The following is a 21,027-nucleotide window of genomic DNA, read 5'->3' as shown; positions in this document are numbered from 1 at the left end:
CTGAAGCTTCTGTCACCCTTGCCCTCCAATACATAGTCCTATCAACATACAACTAACCATATGGTGTGATCCACGCGCGCGTTCATATGATGGGCACCAAAGGACAGCAACATAACCACAAGCAAATTAAATCAATCATAGCAATTCATCAACCACCGATAGGACAACGAAAATCTACTCAGACATCATAGGATGGCAACACATCATTGGATAATAATATGAAGCATAAAGCACCATTTTCAAGTAGAGGGTACAGCGGGTTGCGGGAGATTGGACCGCTGTAGATAGAGGGGGGTGATGAAGATGGCGGAGGTGTTGGTGTAGATCACGGTGATGATGATGGCCCCCGGCGGTGTTCCGGCGCCACCGGAAGCGAGGGGGAGAGAGCCCCCCTCCTTCTTCACCCCATTGGTCCATGGTCTCCATGGCGTGGGAGGGGCGAGAGCCCCTCCGAGATTGGATCTATCTCTCTGTCTCTCTCTGTTTCTGCGTTCTCCTGATGCCCTTTCATCGTTTCGTATATATATATATATATATATATATATATATATATATATATATATATATATATATATATATATATATATATATATATATATATATGGAGATCCGTAACTCCGATTGGACTGAAATCTTCGCCATGATTTTTTCCTGAAAATTAGCTTTCTTGCGGCCGAAGAAGGGCATCAACCGCCTTACGGGTGGCCCACGAGGGTCAGGGGCGCGCCCATGGAGGGCAGGCGCGCCCCCTGCCTCGTGGCCACCTCGGGCACCGTCTCGCGTGCATTTTTCTTCCGGAATTTTCCAAATATTCCAAAAATAATCTCCGTCCGTTTTTATCCCGTTTGGATTCCGTTTGATATGGATATTCTGTGAAACAAAAACATGCAACAAACAGGAACTGGCACTGGGCACTGGATCAATATGTTAGTCCCAAAAATAATATAAAAAGTTGCCAAAAGTATATGAAAGTTAAATAATATTGGCATGGAACAATCAAAAATTATAGATACGATGGAGACGTATCAGCATCCCCAAGCTTAATTCCTGCTCGTCCTCGAGTAGGTAAATGATAAAAAAGATAATTTTTGATGTGGAATGCTACCTAGCATAATCTTGATCATGTATCTAATCATGGCATGAATATTAAGATACGAGTGATTCAAAGCAATAGTCTATCATTTGACATAAAAACAATAATACTTCAACCATACCAACCAAGCAATTATGTCTTATCGAAATTACATAGCCAAGGAAAGCTCATCCCTACAAAATCATATAGTCTGGCTATGCTCCATCTTCACCACACAAAGCATTCAAATCATGCACAACCCCGATGACAAGCCGAGCAATTGGTTCATACTTTTTAACGCGCTTCAGCCTTTTCAACCCTCACGCAATACATGAGCGCAAGCCATGGACATAGCACTATAGGTGGAATAGCATATGATGATGGAGGTTGTGTGGAGAAGACAAAAAAAGGAGAATGTCTCACATCGACGCGGCTAATCAATGGGCTATCGAGATGCCCATCAATTGATGTCAATGTGAGGAGTAGGGATTGCCATGCAACGGATGCACTAGAGCTATAGTATATGAAAGCTCAAACTGAAAACTAAGTGGGTGTGCATCCAACTTGCTTGCTCATGAAGACCTCGGGCATTTGAGGAAGCCCATCATCGCAATATGCAAGCCAAGTTCTATAATGAAAATTCCCACTAGTATATGAAAGTGATAATTCAAGAGACTCTCTATATGAAGAACATGGTGCTGCTTTGAAGCACAAGTGTGGTAAAAGGATAGTAACATTGCCCCTTCTCTCTTTTTCTCTCATTTTTTATTTTTTTATTTTTTTCTCTTTTTTCGGTGGGCTTCTTTGGCCTCTTTTATTTTGATAACCTCACATGGGACAATGTTCTAATAATGATGATCATCACACTTTTATTTACTTACAACTCAATATTACAACTCGATGTCTAGAACAAAGTATGACTCTATATGAATGCCTCCGGCGGTGTACCGGGATGTGCAATGATCTAGCGTAGCAATGAAAAAAAAACGGACAAACCATGAAAACATCATGCTAGCTATCTTACGATCATGCAAAGCAATATGACAATAAATGCTCAAGTCATGTATATGATGATGATGGAAGTTGCATGGTAATATATCTCGGAATGGCTATGGAAATGCCATGATAGGTAGGTATGGTGGTTGTTTTGAGGAAGATATAAGGAGGCTTATGTGTGATAGAGCATATCGTATCACGGGGTTTGGATGCACCGGCGAAGTTTGCACCAACTCTCGAGGTGAAAAAGGGCAATGCACGGTACCGAAGAGGCTAGCAATGATGGAAGGGTGAGAGTGCGTATAATCCATGGACTCAAATTAGTCATAAAGAACTCACATACTTATTGCAAAAATCTATTAGTTATCGAAACAAAGTACTACGCGCATGCTCCTAGGGGGATAGATTGGTAGGAAAAGACCATCGCTCGTCCCCGACCGCCTCTCGTAAGGAAGACAATCAATAAATAAATCATGCTCCGACTTCGTTACATAACGGTTCACCATACGTGCATGCTACGGGAATCACAAACCTTAACACAAGTATTTCTACAATCCACAACTACCCACTAGCATGACTCTAATATCACCATCTTTATATCGCAAAACTATTGCAAGGAATCAAACATATCATATTCAGTGATCTACAAGTTTTATGTAGGATTTTATGACTAACCATGTGAATGACCAATTCCTGTAATCTCTCTAAATAGATATAAGTGAAGCAAGAGAGTTTAATTCTTTCTATAAAAGATATGCCCAAGCTCTAACATATATAAGTGAAGCAAAAGAGCATTCTACAAATGGCGGTTGTCTAAGTGAGGAGAAACAGGCAATCCAAACTTCAAATGATATAAGTGAAGCACATGAAGCATTCTATAAAGCCATACTCAAAAGATATAAGTGTGCAAAGAGCATTCTATAAATCAACCAAGGACTATCTCATACCAGCATGGTGCATAAAAGAAAAGTGAAAACTAAACGCAAAAGACGCTCCAATATTGCACATATCACATGAACGAAACGAATCCGAAAACATACCGATACTTGTCGAATAAAGAGGGGATGCCTTCCGGGGCATCCCCAAGCTTAGACGCTTGAATCTCCTTGAATATTTACTTGGGGTGACTCGGGCATCCCCAAGCTTGAGCTCTTGCCTCTCTTCCTTCTTCTCACATCGAGACCTTCTCGATCATCGAACACTTCATCCACACAAAACTTCAACAGAAAACTCGGTAAGATCCGTTAGTATAATAAAGCAAATCACTACTCTAAGTACTGTTGCAAACCAATTCATATTTTGTTTTTGCATTGTGTCTACTGTAATATAACTTTTTCATGGCTTAATCCACTGATATAAATTGATAGTTTCATCAAAACAAGCAAACTATGCATCAAAAACAGAATCTGTCTAAAACAGACCAGTCTGTAATAATCTGAACATTCACCATACTTATGATACTTAAAAAATTCTGCCAAAATTAGGAAAAATAAAAAATTTGTATAGAAAGACAATGTAAAAAGAATCAGAACCATTTGACGTTCCAGTAAAAAAAATAAAAATCACGCACTACAGCCAAAGTTTCTGTCCCGCACCGTACAAACCAACAAGCATTGTAAACATCCTAAAGGCAAACCTTGGCACATTATTTTTATAATACAATGGAATTATACAAGGGGATAATTATTTTTGTTGAAAAGTTTCTGTAATCAAGATTCGCAAAGTTTCCATGAGCATGAACAAACTTCAAGGAGCTCTCCCCCTTCAACAATGCTTGTCTTTCTCACTTTCACTTTCCTTTTTGAAAAGTTTTAGGTTCCCCTCTTTATTTTTGTTTTGTTTTTAAACTTATATAAAAGCACTCAACAGAAATAAATGACTCTCTAAAACTTTCGGGTTGTCTCCCTGGCAGCGCTTTCTTTAAAGCCATTAAGCTAGGCTTATAGTGCTCAAGTAGTGAATCCAGCCGGATACCAAGGTATATCTAAGCCAATTTTAATTAACAATGATTTATAATTTAGTAGTGAGCACAAAGAAACATATATCAAGCAATGACTAAGTCTAACTCTCTTCCTATGCATCGGCATGTCATAAAAGAACAATTCATGCACACATAGTAAAGGCCCATGCGTAGTATAAACAGTTTCTTGCAATTTTACCATGTTGGAAACATAGAGAGGTGGAGATATAGTTCCTTTCTCATAATAATTGCAAATAGGAGCAGCAAGCACATGCATATTATACTCATCAAAATCATCATGTGTAGTAGTAAAAGGCAACCCATCAATATAATCCTTAATAAGCACAAACTTCTCCGATATAGTGTAGTCGGGAGAATTCAAAATGATAATAGGACTATCATGCGTGGGTGCAATAGCAACAATTTCATGTTTAACATAAGGAACTATAGCAAGTTCATCTCCATAAGCATAATTCATATTCGCATCTTGGCCACAAGCATAGCAAGAATCATCAAAAAGGGATATTTCAAGAGAATCAACGGGATCATAATAGTCATCATAGCAATCATCCTTCGGTAAGCACGAAGGGGAATTAAACAGTGTATGAGTTGAAGAGTTACTCTCATTAGAAGGTGGGCACGGGTGATCAATCCGCTCTTCCTCCTTTTGTTCTTCGCTCTCCTCCTCATCTTTTTCATCCAATGAGCTCACAGATTCATCAATTTCTTCTTCCATAGATTCCTGCAAGATATTAGTCTCTTCTTGGACAGCGGAGACTTTCTCAATAAGCGCATTAATATAGGAATTATATTCATAATTATCATAGCAATATTTCAATATAGCAAAATTTTCAGGCCTATAAACATCATCATCAAAAGCTTCATATACTTTTCAAACAAAGATTCAATTAAATAAGCACCCTTAAAAGCAACAAATTCTTCTATTTGTTCCACATCATAGTAATCATATATACCTCTAGCATAAGAAGCTAAGGTTTCATTATCATTAAATTTGCATGAAAAAGGAAGGTGTGGAGCCTTCATCCTAGAGCAACAAGTATAATCATAACTCAAGCATACTTGCCGAGCATACCACTTCAATATATAAATTTGATCCCATAATAGTTTCCCTTTTTGTGTCAAGCGATAATCCCTAAAGTATTCACGTTGATCCAATGTTACTCCCATTACCAAATTGAATGGGGTTTTCTCTGGATTATCAAAGTAGTACATAATTTCTGTCACATAACGAGCATCGAGGGTTTTAGGAGGTTCCTCATCTCCATGAGCAGCAAGTACACCTAATTTTTTTGGTATTTCGTGTTCCATATCCATAACTAAAGATAAAGAACAACTAAGAACAGCAAACAAAAATTACTTAGTGATAAAGCAAACAAGCACACACGAGAATATTCACCCCACGCTATTGCTCCCCGGCAACGGCGCCAGAAAAAGGTCTTGATAACCCACAAGTATAGGGGATCAATTGTAGCCTCTTTCGATAAGTAAGAGTGTCGAACCCAACGAGGAGCTAAAGGTAGAACAAATATTCCCTCAAGTTCTATCGACCACCGATACAACTCTACGCACGCTTAGCGTTCACTTTACCTAGAACAAGTATGAAACTAGAAGTACTTTGTAGGTGTTTTTGGATAGGTTGCAAGATAATAAAAAGCGCGTAAATAAAAAGTAGGGGCTGTTTAAGTAAAGACGCAACTAAAGTAAATATAGCGAGTGTGGAAAAGTGGTGGTAGGAGTTGCGAAATTGTCCCTAAGCAATTGACTACTTTACTAGACCGAGAGCAACTATCATGTGGGAGAGGCCACTGCTAGGATGTCATCCCTGACTTGGAATTCTATGCACTTATGATTGGAACTATTAGCAAGCATCCGCAACTACTAACGTTCATTAAGGTAAAACCCAACCATAGCATTAAGATATATTGGTCCCCCTTCAATCCCGTATGCATCAATTTCTATGCTAGGCTGAAGCTTCTGTCACCCTTGCCCTCCAATACATAGTCCTATCAACATACAACTAACCATATGGTGTGATCCACGCGCGTGTTCATATGATGGGCACCAAAGGACAGCAACATAACCACAAGCAAATTAAATCAATCATAGCAATTCATCAACCACCGATAGGACAACGAAAATCTACTCAGACATCATAGGATGGCAATACATCATTGGATAATAATATGAAGCATAAAGCACCATGTTCAAGTAGAGGGTACAATGGGTTGCGGGAGAGTGGACCGCTGTAGATAGAGGGGGGGAGGTGATGGAGATGTTGGTGAAGATGGCGGAGGTGTTGGTGTAGATCGCGGTGATGATGATGGCCCCCGGCGGCGTTCCGGCGCCACCGGAAGCGGCGGGGAGAGAGCCCCCCTCCTTCTTCTTCTTCCTTGACCTTCTCCGTAGATGGGAGAAGGGTTTCCCCTCTGGTCCATGGTCTCCATGGCGTGGGAGGGGCAAGAGCCCCTCCGAGATTGGATCTGCCTCTCTGTCTCTCTCTGTTTCTGCGTTCTCCTGCTACCCTTTCACCGTTTCGTATATATATGGAGATCCGTAACTCCGATTGGACTGAAATCTTCGCCGTGATTTTTTCCTGAAAATTAGCTTTCTTGCGGCCGAAGAAGGGCATCAACCGCCTTGCGGGTGGCCCACGAGGGTCAGGGGCGCGCCCAGGGAGGGCAGGCGCGCCCCCCTGCCTCGTGGCCACCTCGGGCACCGTCTCGCGTGGATTTTCTTCCGGAATTTTCCAAATATTCCAAAAATAATCTCCGTCCGTTTTTATCCCGTTTGGATTCCATTTGATATGGATATTCTGCGAAACAAAAACGTGCAACAAACAGGAACTGGCACTGGGCACTGGATCAATATGTTAGTCCCAAAAATAATATAAAAAGTTGCCAAAAGTATATGAAAGTTGAATAATATTGGCATGGAACAATTAAAAATTATAGATACGACGGAGACGTATCAGTCGGCCCTTGACACATTTCGTGGTGTAGGAATTTAACTGTGAACTTACCCGAACCGGTGAGCGCCCAGCTCACCGTGTCAGGTTGGTCCGAAAGACCTACCGGGCCAATCATGCCTAGCAGGGCCGCTAGACTCGCTTGCTCTTGCCCGTTAAGTTCTTGCTTGAAGTGGATTTCCGGTGGGGTCGAAGCCAACGCATCCACTACCATTGCTGGGTCGACAGCAATGTCATAAAGGCCACGGAATTCGGCCCAGAGGGGTTGGGATCCGATCCAGTGATCTGTCCAGAAACGAGCTGACTAGCCATTCCCTATAGTGTATTTAGCCCCCATGGCAAAGGCAGGTTTGATCGCCTGAATATCGTTCCAGAAGGGGGAGCCCCGCTGCATCCCTTCAAAGAAATTTCCATTAGGGAAATATTTTGCCCTCAAGAGATCAACCCACAGCCCAGTAGCCCCCCGGGCAATTTTCCAGATCCACTTGCGCATAAGAGCAATGTTAAGGATCCGGGTGTTGGTGATCCCAAGGCCCCCCAAGGCTTTGGGTCTACACACCCACGCCCACTTGACCATGTGATATTTGCGGTTAGGCCCGTTCCTTCCCAAAAGAACATTGATCGAGGTGTGTCCATCTTGGCGTGTACCCCCTCCGCAAGTAGAAAGAGGCCCATCGCAAACATGGGCAGGAAGGAGAGACTCGAGTTCGTGAGGACGAGCCGAGCCGCTTTCGATAGGAATTTCCCCCTCCAAGGGCAAACTCTTCCCCTCACCTTAGCACAAAGAGGTTCCCAATCCTCTATTGTGGGTCGTTTGGTGTCAACCGGGAGTCCGAGATATGTGAACGGAAACTTCCCAACTTTGCAATTAAGCAAGTCAGCAATACGCTTACCCTATTCTGGGAGTCCGAGTAGAAAGCTCTCCTTCGGGGGAAATTGTTGTAAGAGGTTGTTCGTGCATATTTGTAGTATGCAGCTTAATTGGTACCTACCAAAATGATTTTTCATTTGATCTAAACCAGCCTCTCCTACTTTTTTTTTGAAAAAAGAGGATATACCCCGGCCTCTGCATCTGAACGATGCATGCAACCATTTTATTAATTATTTACAAAGACCATACAAAGTAATACATTAGTACGTCTAAAGCCACCATCTAGGAAACACCTGTTGCTACTCCTATCCCCTTGATGAAGGTGTGACGAATGTCCGAGCCTAATACCAAACAAATATCGCAACAAAGCCTAACATCTAAAGCTGGATTCCTCAGTCCTCTCCTACCTGTATTTTACCCTTTTTGTTTTTTCCTATACACATTATATCCTTTATCAGTAGATCAGTAGATCGGGATGGCGGCACTCTTGTGTCGATTCCCCCCTTGGGAGCGTCATTTTTGGAGGTGTACACGGGCTAGAGGGACCAGTGGACGGCATCTTTGGTGTAGGGGTGCTTCATCCTCTTTTTCTTAAAAAAACATTATTTCCTTTATTGTGTATGCATTTCATTTTCTTTGTCGGTTTTACTATTGCTTTTGATGTATGTGATGTAATATCCGCTGAACTAATACAAAAATGTTGTTCGATTTTCCTAACCAAAAAATGATTTTATGGGAACATCATTTACGAGTCACTGATGGTACTTCAACTTTTTTAAGATGGTACGATGTAAAAATTCACATACGCGCAAATGCACTACCCCGTATGAACGCACACACCAACACCCTATCCCCATGATGTTGTGACGACTTGACAATTTGAGATTGGTCAAGTCACCATAGACGCCTCATAGTCGATGAGAAGGTCTACTCCCACTGAATGAATATCGCCAAAAATTCTGAAATAAATTCAGAAAAATGCAAGCATCAATGCCAACTCCATGACTTAAACCCTGGTGGGTTCCATCACTTGATTCAAATTTTGACCTCTCTTCGTCCTCTTCCATCACTTGATTCAAATCAGTGACATTTATCCGTGGATTCGGTCCCTATTCCGTCCGTTGAGGTAACCTCTCACATCTCTCACGATGTAGTTGGCTGAAATTCATTTATTTGGTGGCATTGGTCATGTGTGCCCAAATTCTAGTTTTGGGGATTTCTCCCAAATCCATTCTTGAAGTGGTGACACAGTGGTCAATATATTTTTTGTGATGTGTAGTAAGCACTAGGATTAGTCATATATTTACTATTTGGGACATCATTGAACCGGGGTTAGGGTTAGGGTTTGTGTTAGAGGGGGGATAGATGTAATGGCATGGCATATTGTAGATTGTTTATTCCTTGATGCTATATTCTTGCAATGTGCTTTAAATATTATGCGGTCGATTTTTCGTTGATGCATTATGTTTCTTGCCATTGTTTTTAGATAGCGACACTCGTTAATGGTCATTACGTGGACAAGGCGACTTTTTTGAGTAACAATGCCAAGATTTTTGACAACGAGGAGAAAGTCATGGCATTTGTGGCACATCTTTAGTCTTGATGAGGTTGTGGAAACAGTAAAGAGTATTGAATTGGATGGACCCGAGTGACTGCATTTATTCGTCCGTGACTACATTTGAGTGTCAACACATTGACCATGGTGTTGTGTAGTTAAAAAAAACGATGCCTTTTGTTGCATTTCGGAAAAGAGTCAGATTTGGTTAATCATTTTGAACAGGGTCATTTTGTGCTAGACTTTCCCAAAAAGGTCAAATTTCTGATTTTGGCCTGGCGTGGCGAACTTCATACTTAACTATGTTGAGGTATTCTTTTACCGAAAAAGGGTTCCCCCCCGCTTGTATACAAAGCAACCAACCGATACATCCAACGATAGGTGCTGGGGCGGAAGCAGCACAATCACGCCCAAAAGAAAAGAAAGAGAAAATACAAGAGAAACAAATGCCAACAACGGCGGATCGACAAAAAAACGGAGAAGCCTCATGGCCGCTGCACCCACCGGAGATCGCCTACCAAGCTCCGAGCCTCCGAAGCACCGGTACCAATCAGCACCTCCAAGAAGGGACGCGACGATGACGACGCTGCTGCCAAGGGTTTCCCCCGGTACGCTGTGAGGAGATAGGAAGGGTAGCCCCGACGCCCTCCAGGAAGGTCAGGCGGTACCCACAAGCGCCACCGCGTCAGTGTTGGCCAAGCCAACAGGGATTTCTCCCGATCCCACGCTCCACCTCAGGCACTCCAGAGCTCGCCACCAAACAGACCCTCACCCCTGCGCCAACCCAGTCACGAAGCTTCCCACGCTGTCTCACCACGGCACCGTGAAGCAAGGCCTGCACAATGAAGAAGAGGAGCCGGGACTAGGGCAGCAGCACCGTCGGCACGCGGGAGGGCCCCACCTCCACCGTCGAAGACGGTAGCTGACCGGACGCAATAGCGGGGACATACCAGGCCCGTGGTCGCACAGGCCCGGCCGGGATCTCCGAGACCCGTAAAGTTCCCGCCCTCGCGCTGCAACTGGCACGCCGTCGGTGCCGCCACCCCTGTCCAAGCCGCACCTCGGCCTCACCACGCAGAAGACAACGAAGCCACGCCGGGGACCGACCCGCTAAGACCCAGATGGGGCCCGCAAGGCCCAGATCTGAGCCGGGGACGCACCGCCGGCCACCTCGCGCCACCAAGCTGCCCCGCCGCCAAGTAGCAGCGCCGCCACCACGGCCGCCGCCGGCCACCCCGCCGGGACACCGGACCGCCCCCCCCTCGCCCCGGGCCAGGGAGACGCGCGCGAATCTTAGCTAGAAATTCATTATACCATGAAAAATCACACGAATAGACGGAGAGAGAGAAGTACGGCTCGTCGTCGTCACAGTCGAGATCCAAATGGCTGTCGCCGCCCCCGTTCTCTTTGGCGTGGTGCATTGAGATCTTGGTCTTCTCCCCCGGCGGCGAGCCCACGGCCGGGTACTGGACGGTCAGGGTCACTATCTTCCCGACCTTCTTCCCTCCTGACAGATCAGCAGCCACAAGGCCGGTGAGGAGCAGGAAGGACAAGACGGAGAGGAGTGTCAGGTGGTAGGGGCGAGCCATCTCTCTTCTTTCTTGGCAGACTAGGGACTGGGGAGTGAGCGAGCCAAGCAAGCGAGAGAAGCATATATATGGGGATAGGTAAGAGCAGGGCTGAGGAGTTGCCACTTCCCAGTATGGTTTTAGGGGCTAAATCACCATTAATGATCTTCAAAGTACAGGCATGAACGCAAAAGCCGTCAAACAAATACCCAAAGTACATCATATCATATCAGTACACCGTGTGCATCTGTTACAAAATACATGAGCAGGAGCAGCAGTACATCATATCATATCAGTACCACGCGCCATCAGCCCTGTGGCCAACAAAACCCTGACGGGTGGGCCTCACATGTCATAACCCCATTTAAACTTAAACTGTAACCGTTGGGCCACTTGGGTTTTCTGGAACAGCCCACCACTTTTGTGGTAGTTTTTCGAAAAATTAAAAAAAGCGGTAGTTTTTCGGAACGATGGCCCGTAATGTGGTAGTTTTTTGCTATTCACTCAGGACACGACCTTCGCTGGAACACACTACTTCGCACCGCATGCTTGACTGTTCCAGACTCGATTAGGGTGGGTACATTGCTTCTCCATGCAAGGAGCAAGCCGCCAGACTGGGTATGGCGCATTCAAGCCTTACGTTCATGATGACATCACTCAAAGATTCATGACGTGTCGTGGTTTCACTAAAACCGGCTCTCCGGAAGGAAGCCATCTTGGACAACAAACCCAGATTAGGAGGTCAAACGCATTGTGTGGCTAGCTTCGGCTTCCCCCTCAGGCTTCCAAGCATTGAAGATCATGTCATTCTCTTGCCTCGCAAGAGAGTTGGCACTCAATTATTTCCTTTCAGGAATCCTCGGGAGCCCTTCAAGACCTCGCCAAGCAGTCCCAAGATGGCGCGCGACGTTTCACTTCACCATGGGCGCAGGCAGTTCTTGACGAACTCATGGGCTACATACGGTACCACGTACCAGGGGTATATCGCAAGACAGGAAGTCAGCCCACCGGGCTTCACCAGGAACCAACATGCCATAACTTGGACCAGATCCCTTACCCTGCTGGTTGGCCTCCTCTCGAAAACTCCACCAACTCGGCATGCAAGATGATCCCAAAGATCACGGCGGCCTCCCAAATCGCTCATAACGGACTAGGACTCCCGTAAACCCTAGGTCTTGTCCCCCCTTTATGATGTGAGGCCAGGGCTAGCTCATAGCATCCAATCTGTAGTCTCGATACACCTACGATATACCATTATAACCACCTCATACGATGCGTTACCTAGAATCAACAAAGCAGGAGTAGGGTATTAACTCCACTATGAGGGACTGAACCTGGTAAAAGCTTCATGTGGCTTCCCGTATGTACTTTCGTCTATGCGTGACACCCTATCGAGATTACTGCCAGTATGATGCACCAACATAGTTCAACTCAAAATCATACAATATAAAATATATTCATATACATTTCAATTCATAGCCCTACAACGCAAATAATAATCTTACACAGTTCAACTCAAAATCAAGGAATATTAAAAGACTATTAGACAATTGCATCATCATGATGATCATCATGAAGGTAAGGCTCCGTCGACGGTACTTCACCATCCTCGTTTGTTGATACTGACACCGTGGACACAATATTGTCTACTCAGGTTATAATCATCCTCATCGACTTCCCCTTCCATACCAAAGATACTTCCTTTTCAAGACATTGCTTTTATTTCTCGTATGCCTCGATGTAGAAGACTTGATGAACAAATTGAGCAAATACAAATGGCTCATTCTTGTAGGCAACCTTGTCGATATTGGCAGTGGTATGAACATTATCTTTGCAATTAACTTAATTTTTGCTAATCCATTGACATCAAAAGGATGGAATTCTAGAGTCCACATAGTCCAGCTCCCATATCTTATCTATGTACCCATAGTATATATATGTTTGTTTTTCTTATTGCCTAGCTGACCTTGTAGGGTAACGCTTGGATTCTGAGTCTTTGACCTACCATCATTTTCTTTCATCGCAATCGTGTAACCATTGATTGCGTACCGTTCATATCGTCTAACATCCGATGTTGGGCCTCTAGCTAGATCAACATGATGCGGATCAACTCCTTGAGCCAAACAGAAGCGCTCTCTGGACCTGCTATAGAACTTGGTAGCCTGCAATTTCTCCACAGGATGTTGTGTTGAAACTTAGCACGCAGAATTTGCTGGTATTCTTCTTTATAAATGTCCAGCTTTTTTATGTGTTTCAACACAGTATAATGGGTCTGGTGATATTCTGTCCAATCTTGAGTGACTTGACCTTTCCGGTCATTCTAAAACGAGGAATGCTACATCCACGTAAATTTTTACGTATGCTTGTATGGCTTGGCAATATTTGATTGGAAAAAGGGAGAGGGTGAGGCCCACCCCCCTGAAAATCAGGGGGGAGAAGACAATTTGGAGGAAGGTTACGTAACTGTGTTACATAAGGTTTCGTAGGTGTAGGATTTCTGTTCTAAAACCACGTTTCTAGTTGTCATATTGATGCCCAGCGAACAGACACTTTCCTAGTGAACTTGGGGTCTTTATAACCGCCTGTAATACAGAATTATTAGTGGTGATTTTCGTATTGAAGGTAGTTTCTTCCCGGGAACTGCCTCCGATGTCCAACATTACATGCGCCTTAGTTATTTTGGGTCAAAATTGTGGTTGAGGGGCGTGTCTAATGCCCGTTTCTGTAGTAGTGGTTGCCTCGCGTCTGGTGGCGTCGTGTATTGTGTGGCAACCATGATTGTCGTAACCATGATGGAGGGGTCGTGGCATGTCCTTCGTCGATGAATGTTTGGCATGTTCATCAGCATGAGGTCGAAGCCGTAGTGTTGTGAGGTGACCCGGCGAGAACGATGCCAGGTGATGGGTAGTTTGGGGCAGGTCGGTGCAAGGCGTGCTCTTTCTCCTGCGATACTTGTTGTCCGAGTCAGAACCGCCTACTCCTTGATGTTTTTGGCTGATTGTTTAGGTCGGTACCCTTCTTGTGTATTGTTTGTTCTGAGGGCTATTTATCGGTCGTTTGTGGTGGAGTCGGAGTCATTTGCTCGGGGAGAAACGACGATAGTGACACTTTGTAGGCAACCTCGACGGTGTTCCACTTTTTGGCGATGAGTGTGGTCTTGTCGGTAGCCAAGTCGGCCGCGATGCCATGTCTTGCGGGTGTATTGTAACGATTCTTACCCATTTTGTCGTAAATTAACCGGACATCTCTCTTCTACTTTTATGCTCTTTTTGTACTTGTGCAGTTACCCTATATTAATCAGTTTGTACAACACAATAAAGATCCGGAAATTGAGCAGAAGTACATAAATAGAAGAACAAGTTTCCTGCAAAAAAGAAGAAAAAAAGAAGAAGAACTTTCTCGAACACGGTAGATATGTTAAGCTACAGAAACCAAACTAATACAGAGATAACTGAAAGCAGATGTACTCCAGCACCCTGTACAGTGCACGCTACCACAACACTACAACCTAAATAACGACCCCTGATAACTGATACGCTCCCGGAATCGGCACTCAACAGACTGAACGCGGAAGATTTCTTCAGCCTGGGTCTAGTAGTGCGAGGTGGATAGAGCTGCCAACACCGAGTGATTGTTGGCACGAGCGAAGGAGCTCCTTGCAGTGACAATACTACGGTAATAAAGTAAATCGCGCCTGATTTTCCCTGAGACCAAATGAAAGAGAACCTGCATCCACTCAGTGGGCATATCGTAGGCCTACAGCTCAGAAAACAGAAACAATGAGGCAAGTGTCAGCAGTTTGCATTGCCTTCTGAGATATGAACCGATGAATAGATAGGGATCGGAGGGGCAAAATGTACGCTACCTCGGATAGCGGCGCCTCCTCATCTCGTATCTTCTCCAGGCTCGTGACAAGGTGTTTTACGGCGGAACCGAGCTGGCTGCAGATCAACCGCAAGATTAGCTAGAAATCAAATCAAGCTAAAAATCACACGGCTAGAGAGAGAGAGAGAGAGAGAGAGAGAGAGATAGAGAGAGGGGGGGAGGGAGGGCATACGGCTCGTGATCGTCGCAGTCGAGATGGATGTGGCTGTCGCCCACCCCGTCCTCGCGGACGTAGTGCGTTGAGATCGTGATCTTCTCCTCCGGCGGCGAGTCTGCAGGCGGGAACTGGACGGTCATGGTCACCTTCCTCCCTCCGGACAGATCGGCAGCCTCGAGACTGGTGAGGAGCAGGAAGAAGAAGACGGAGAGGTGGGTCAGTTGGTAGAGCCGAGCCATGGCAGACTTCGGGCTGAGGAGTGCTTGCTACTTCAAACTGCGTAAACGAAATGTGGCCAGCCAAGCATGCATATATGGAGGATAGGTAAGAGCAGAGCTGTGTGAACTGCTGCTGATGTACGAAGTTCTCACCCCTACCGTGGATTCTTATGAACAAGAGCTAGCTCGGTGCAGAGCTGAGTTCTTGTTTCCACTCACGCAGTGTGAGCCAATCAACTGTCAACCTGATCTACTCGGCCGTAGTGTCTGTGCTACTTTGCTGTAGGGTGATCATGTAGTACAAGCTGCTAGTACTTGCTAGTGCCAGTTGAACGTGGGTGTCATCAGCTTATGGTCATAGAGTTGACAGTTTGACGCTGCAAGCGGATTTTCTGTCTGAAAAAGTGTGTGTTGAATGCATGTGCTTTCTGTTCGCTCATCTCATCGGTGGTACACTTGAAAGTCACAAACAAACGTATTGTTTCACATCAAAAGGCAGTTCGTAGATTTGCTTCAGCTTTGTAATTGTAAACCCGCCCTCCCTCTCCTTTCTGTTTCCTGTACACCTTCCCTTTGCTATATATTGATTTCATATTTTTTTCGTGGGGTACCGCTCATTATTGCTTTTGACGTGATTTAACATCTGCTTAACCAAATTTTCACAACAATGATGTTCGATATGTCTAACATAAAATGCTAGTGATCTGCACATCGTTTACGATTCATGTCCCTTTGGAAGGTCTTGGAGTGTCATGTATAAATGATGTGTTAAGCAGATATACATGATCCAAAACCCCATACACCTTGTTCAGAGTGTAGTGGTGGACCTAAATCTTGACCACAGGGGGCGCCAATCTTCTCGCTCACACAAAAATTGCTGGAGTTGTGTCAAATATAGTGTACTAGGTAAGTTACAGTTGGACTTGTAGTTGTATTGTGTTTAGATAGGATATGGAGTTGTGTCCTAGTAGGACACTTGTATCCTAGGCCTCTCATATATAGCGGGGGTAGACACACGATGTAACCTATGCCAACAAATAGCACAGGCGTGCAAGGGGGAGTCGGCGGCGTGTGCCGGCGCCCGGGTGGCCGGTGTGCAGTATTGTAGCGGTATCACGGGGAGGAGCGCCCATAGTCATGCCTTGGGGATGTAGCCATATCGGTGAACCTCGTTAACAAATTTCGGTGTCGTGTTCGTGTGATTGCTTGATCCTCGGATGATCGACGGAGTACCTCGAATTTATTCTAACAAGTAGTATCATGAGCTAGGTTGTTCGGAGGCTTTGGATTATTAATCTAGAGGAAGTATCGAGTTCGAGATGTAGCCGGTTTTGGCGTGGTTCTCGACGATATTGAAAAAGGCAATTGGAAGCGGGAGTCGACTAGATTGGATCGGAAGCAGCAGGAGCTAGACGTGCGGCGATCGGTCGATGGACCGGTCGGGCAAGCGTATAGGCCGTGTGCTGTGCTCGAGTTTTGATCCTAGCGACGACGCAATGCAGCGTGCAGCTGACTCTCAGCGGCAGTGGCGCGTGTCACGAGGCCAAGGCCCAAGCGTGCGGAAGGACCAGGGGCGGCAGCTAGCTAGCGCGATGCTTGGCTGTGCGTGAGGCTGCCGAAGCTGCGTACAATGTGAGATTTGTTTGAGAAAAAAAAATGGCACGAGGACCTAGAGTTTGATCGTGATGCTATCATCAAGAAAGAAAAATAAGAAGGGATCCAGAAGCTACATACGTGCGGTTCACACGGGAAAGCTATGAGGGAATTTGTCTTTGGTTTTTCTTGTCGATACACATGTGTGTATGGATGAGGTGGTCACGGTGACAACTTGAGGAGTCTGGAATGTGTCTGCAGTCGGAGAAGTTCGGCTGGATCGGACTGGACAGTCTGACGGATCGACGCAAGTCGGTTGGTACAGAAGACGGAGGTGAGATTGACGACGACGTCATAGGAGCGTGATGCTGATGGTGACCGACTTCTGGATGTGGCAACACGTGGCGCAGGCCTGAGGGCTTGTGTGGCTTCGACAAGACTATGGTGCAGGGTTGATTCAAGGTGGTGTACACACGGAGCTTGATGTCGACGGGGCCTGAGGGTGGATTGATCATCTACCATGGAGTCATGTTGAAGGTGGAGCTGGATTGAGGGGCTACGGTGTAAGGATCCAGGCAATCGTAGCCTATTTAGCAAGGGGAAAAAGCGAGGGACACGTAGTTCGGACTGGAGCCCAGTGGTCTGATGGAAGCGTGAAACTGGTCATCGGTCGGTGATGATCGGTGGTACTCTGCAGTGGTGGTTGAGTGGTGTGGGTTCACGACCCTTGAGACTCGATCGGGACAACGGAGGCTCGACGCAGTAATAGCGGCGAGGCGTGCGGTACGCACGGTACATGGAGACGAGCCAGAGCTCTGGTGGTCATACATGTAGTGAGACAACTGTGAATTTGACTCGGGATGACTACAAGCAACGGTGAAATTCCTTCAAGTTTCATACAGGCGGTCAAGAAAGGAGCGGTGATGTTGAGTTTAGGTAACTCTTATGTGTGACACCCAATATGTGAGTTGTTCACTTTCACGCAGGGTCAGTAATCAGTGTGTGATGGCGTTGAACGGATACTCTGGAAATTCGGAGCACAAACTAGAGTAACAAGGAACTTAATTTTGCTCGAGTGTTGACTGTGGTCAAGAAATGAAGGGACTGCAAATTGCAGGTGGAGTCATATGGAGTCTTTGGAGTAGCAGCCGTACTCATGGGATAAGCTCAAGTCCAATGTACATGGAAGTTTGACGCATAGACGAATTCAATGTGGTGGAGAATATTCGCCAAGGTGGATTTTATTGGAGTTGTGTCGAAATATAGTGTACAAGGTAGGTTACAGTTGGACTTGTAGTTGTATTGTGTTTAGATAGGATATGGAGTTGTGTCCTAGTATGACACTTGTATCCTAGGTCTCTCATATATAGCGGGGGTAGACACACGACGTAACCTATGTCAACATAATAGCACAGGCGCGCAAGGGGGAGCCGGCGGCGTGTGCCGGCGCCCGGGTGGCCGGTGTGCGGTATTGTAGCGGTATCACGGGGAGGAGCGCCCATAGTCATGCCTCGGGGATGTAGCCATATCGGTGAACCTCGTTAACAAATCTCGGTGTCGTGCTCGTGTGATTGCTTGATCCTCGGATGATCGACGGAGTACCTCGAATTTATTCTAACAAAAATGTCAGGTACAACCATAAAAAAATGTCAGCTTATCATTCTACCCTTATACAGTAATACACAAAGGATTAGGCAAGGAGTACTAGATTAAAAAAGAATTTCTTTTTTGGAGGGGGTGCCAAGGCACCCACGGAACACCCACTGGATCCGCCACTGACAGAGTGATCATGCACGAGTCACCGGTGCTACTACAACTTTGGTGTGATCGATCAACTCATGCATGGAGCGTATGCCTGAACTGCCGCCTCAACACAAGTAGCACCGTCTACAAAACGGCTGCTGGTGGCTGGGTTCTCGCTTCTCAGTCAAAGTGTGTGTTGAATGCATGTGCCTTCTGTTTGCTCATTGGTACAGAGTTGAAATAGATTCTTTGATTCACGAGAAAAGGGTGTTCATTCATATTTTCTACAACCAATTCAATTTCGGTTTTGTTAATTCTCAATTGGCTAAAATTACAAATTGTGTGAGTCGATTTAGATGGGAAAGGAGCGAAGCCCCAAGGCCAAGCCGGAGCTGGCGGTGAGCGTCTCGCCACAACGTCCTAGGCGCAGGCGAGTTCATAGCTTGACAGGTATAGGTTGGGGAGCCTTCTTGCTTTGACCCCCGGTGGATTAGATGGAGTCCGAGTCAGAGATGGGGACACTGCAGCAAGGCAGGGGTGTGTTGTAACGGCTTCTGTTCGCTTTTCATAAATTAACTGGACATCTCTTTTATTTTGTTTAATTAATCGAGTTCCGAGTATCCAACTTAAGAAAAGAAAAAAAGACACGTAAATAATAAGACAACCCTGTCATCATGGTGTTATTAGGTAGTGTATCTCTCTGTTTTTAATCGCATCGGTTCCTTGCCAGTATCTCTGTGTCTTTTACTTGTGCAATTATGCTCTATTTAATCTGTTAATAAAACACAATAGAGATCCTCCACTTGATGGAAACTGAGCAGAAATAAATTGAAGAACAACGAACTATTTTGTTCCTCGAACCCGAAAGATTACAGAAACCAAGATACACAGACATAGCTGAAGTTAGACTCCAGCACCATGCACAATTCCACATTACTACATCCTAATAATAGCCCATAGGATACGCTCCCCGAATGGGCAATGCTACTTGCAGACGGTACTACAGCAAAATAGTAAAAGGAACCTAATGCATTCTCGCTGAGACGAAAGTAAAGAGGATCTCCATATCTCCATCTCCAATGTGCACTGACTGGGCATGCAACCACCACTGAGCACCGTGAAGCTACATCTGAGAAACAATTAGGCAAAGGTCAGTAGCTTACATTTGCGTTCTGAAATCCGAACCAATGGATGAGATAGGGAGGGGCAAAATGTGCGTTACCTTGGATAGAGAGGCCTGCGGATCTCCTACCTTCTCCAGGGCCGCCGAGACAAGGATTTTCACGGCGAAAACGATGCTGCAGATCGACCGCAGGCTTAGCTAAAAAAATTATTAAACCAAGCAAAACCACACGACCCGTTGGAGTATGTGCTTAATTTGTGAGGATGAGTTGGAGAAAAGAGACAGAGAGACATACGGCTCGTAGTCGTCGCTGTCGAGATGGAAGTGGCTGTCGCCGACCCCGCCGTCGCCGACGAGGTGCGCCGAGATCGTGATCTTCTCCCCCGAGTCTTCAGCCGGGTACCGCACGGTCATGGTCACCTTCTTCCCTCTGGACAGATCAGCAGCCACGAGGCCGGTGAGGAGCAGGAAGAGGAAGACGCAGAGGAGGGTGAGGTGGTAGAGCCGTGCCATGGGCAGACTTCGGGCGGAGTGCACAAAACCTACTCCTTGCTACTTCAACTGCGTGGCCGGCCAAGAAGACGAGAGAAGCATATATGGACCGGTTAGGTTAGAGCAGAGCTGCGTGAGCCGCGTGAACAGCTGCAGATGTACTGTTGGCCGTTGGCCCGTTGCCACTGTGTGAATTCCAATTGCAGTTTTACCCTCGCTTATCTAACATGATGATTTTGCCTTCTCAACTGTGCCGATTTTTTTATTAATAATAAATAAAAACTCTGTAATTACGGAAGTGGTAAAGGGCCGGTGGAAATTGTCAGAATAGTAAGACGCTATCAAGAGCAGCGTCCAAGTCTGGACGCCATTGCTAAGTGCGTTCCTTTATGGACGCTCTTATGCACGACGTCCAGCTATGTGGTTCGACTTATTAGGCTCAACCGAGTCCTCTTTTCTCTTCTCTGATATATGTAACAGTTTCTGATCTGCAAACCCTAATACGCATGCAGCCGTCGCTTTTGATCTAGACGTCTCGTAAGCAAGCTCCAGCGGCCAACATCAGCAATCATCATGAGAGTCGTGTTGTCTCACCGGCCGCTCATCATTAGGAATTTAGGATCATCCACTTGACCTGTAGTTGGCTCATGTGAGTTGTACGCCGTATTGCATCTCCTCTATCAAGTTTTTTGTATAATTCGTTCCATGGTTGCAAGTGTACTGCATACAATATATAGATGATTGGATTTTTATTCCTGGTAATATAATTGGTAATTGTCTAGTTTATGAGAACTGATAGGTCGTGAAA

The 21,027-nt window shown here is 45.4% G+C and overlaps 2 protein-coding genes across 2 annotated transcripts; both read right to left on the bottom strand.

The window, feature by feature from the left end:
- Positions 1-14,323: 14,323 nt before the first annotated feature.
- Positions 14,324-15,426, bottom strand: LOC109738084 (uncharacterized). Its single transcript, XM_020297183.4, has 3 exons — positions 15,066-15,426; positions 14,874-14,949; positions 14,324-14,764 (listed from the first exon to the last, which is right to left on the bottom strand). The coding sequence occupies exons 1-3, from the start codon at positions 15,287-15,289 to the stop codon at positions 14,600-14,602; spliced, it is 465 nt and encodes a 154-aa protein (XP_020152772.1). The 5' UTR covers positions 15,290-15,426; the 3' UTR covers positions 14,324-14,599.
- Positions 15,427-19,407: 3,981 nt separating this feature from the next.
- LOC109738083 (uncharacterized) lies at positions 19,408-20,296 on the bottom strand. The gene is made up of 3 exons (XM_020297182.4): positions 20,023-20,296; positions 19,827-19,902; positions 19,408-19,733 (listed from the first exon to the last, which is right to left on the bottom strand). Exons 1-3 carry the CDS (start codon positions 20,238-20,240, stop codon positions 19,728-19,730), a joined length of 300 nt encoding a protein of 99 aa, XP_020152771.1. The 5' UTR covers positions 20,241-20,296; the 3' UTR covers positions 19,408-19,727.
- Between the last annotated feature and the right edge of the window lie 731 nt (positions 20,297-21,027).

Source organism: Aegilops tauschii, chromosome 1 (genome assembly GCF_002575655.3).
Source record: "Aegilops tauschii subsp. strangulata cultivar AL8/78 chromosome 1, Aet v6.0, whole genome shotgun sequence".
NCBI classification, from domain to species: Eukaryota; Viridiplantae; Streptophyta; class Magnoliopsida; order Poales; family Poaceae; genus Aegilops; species Aegilops tauschii.
The sequence above is the reverse complement of the archived record's forward strand: the minus strand, read 5'-3'. Positions and strand labels throughout refer to the sequence as shown.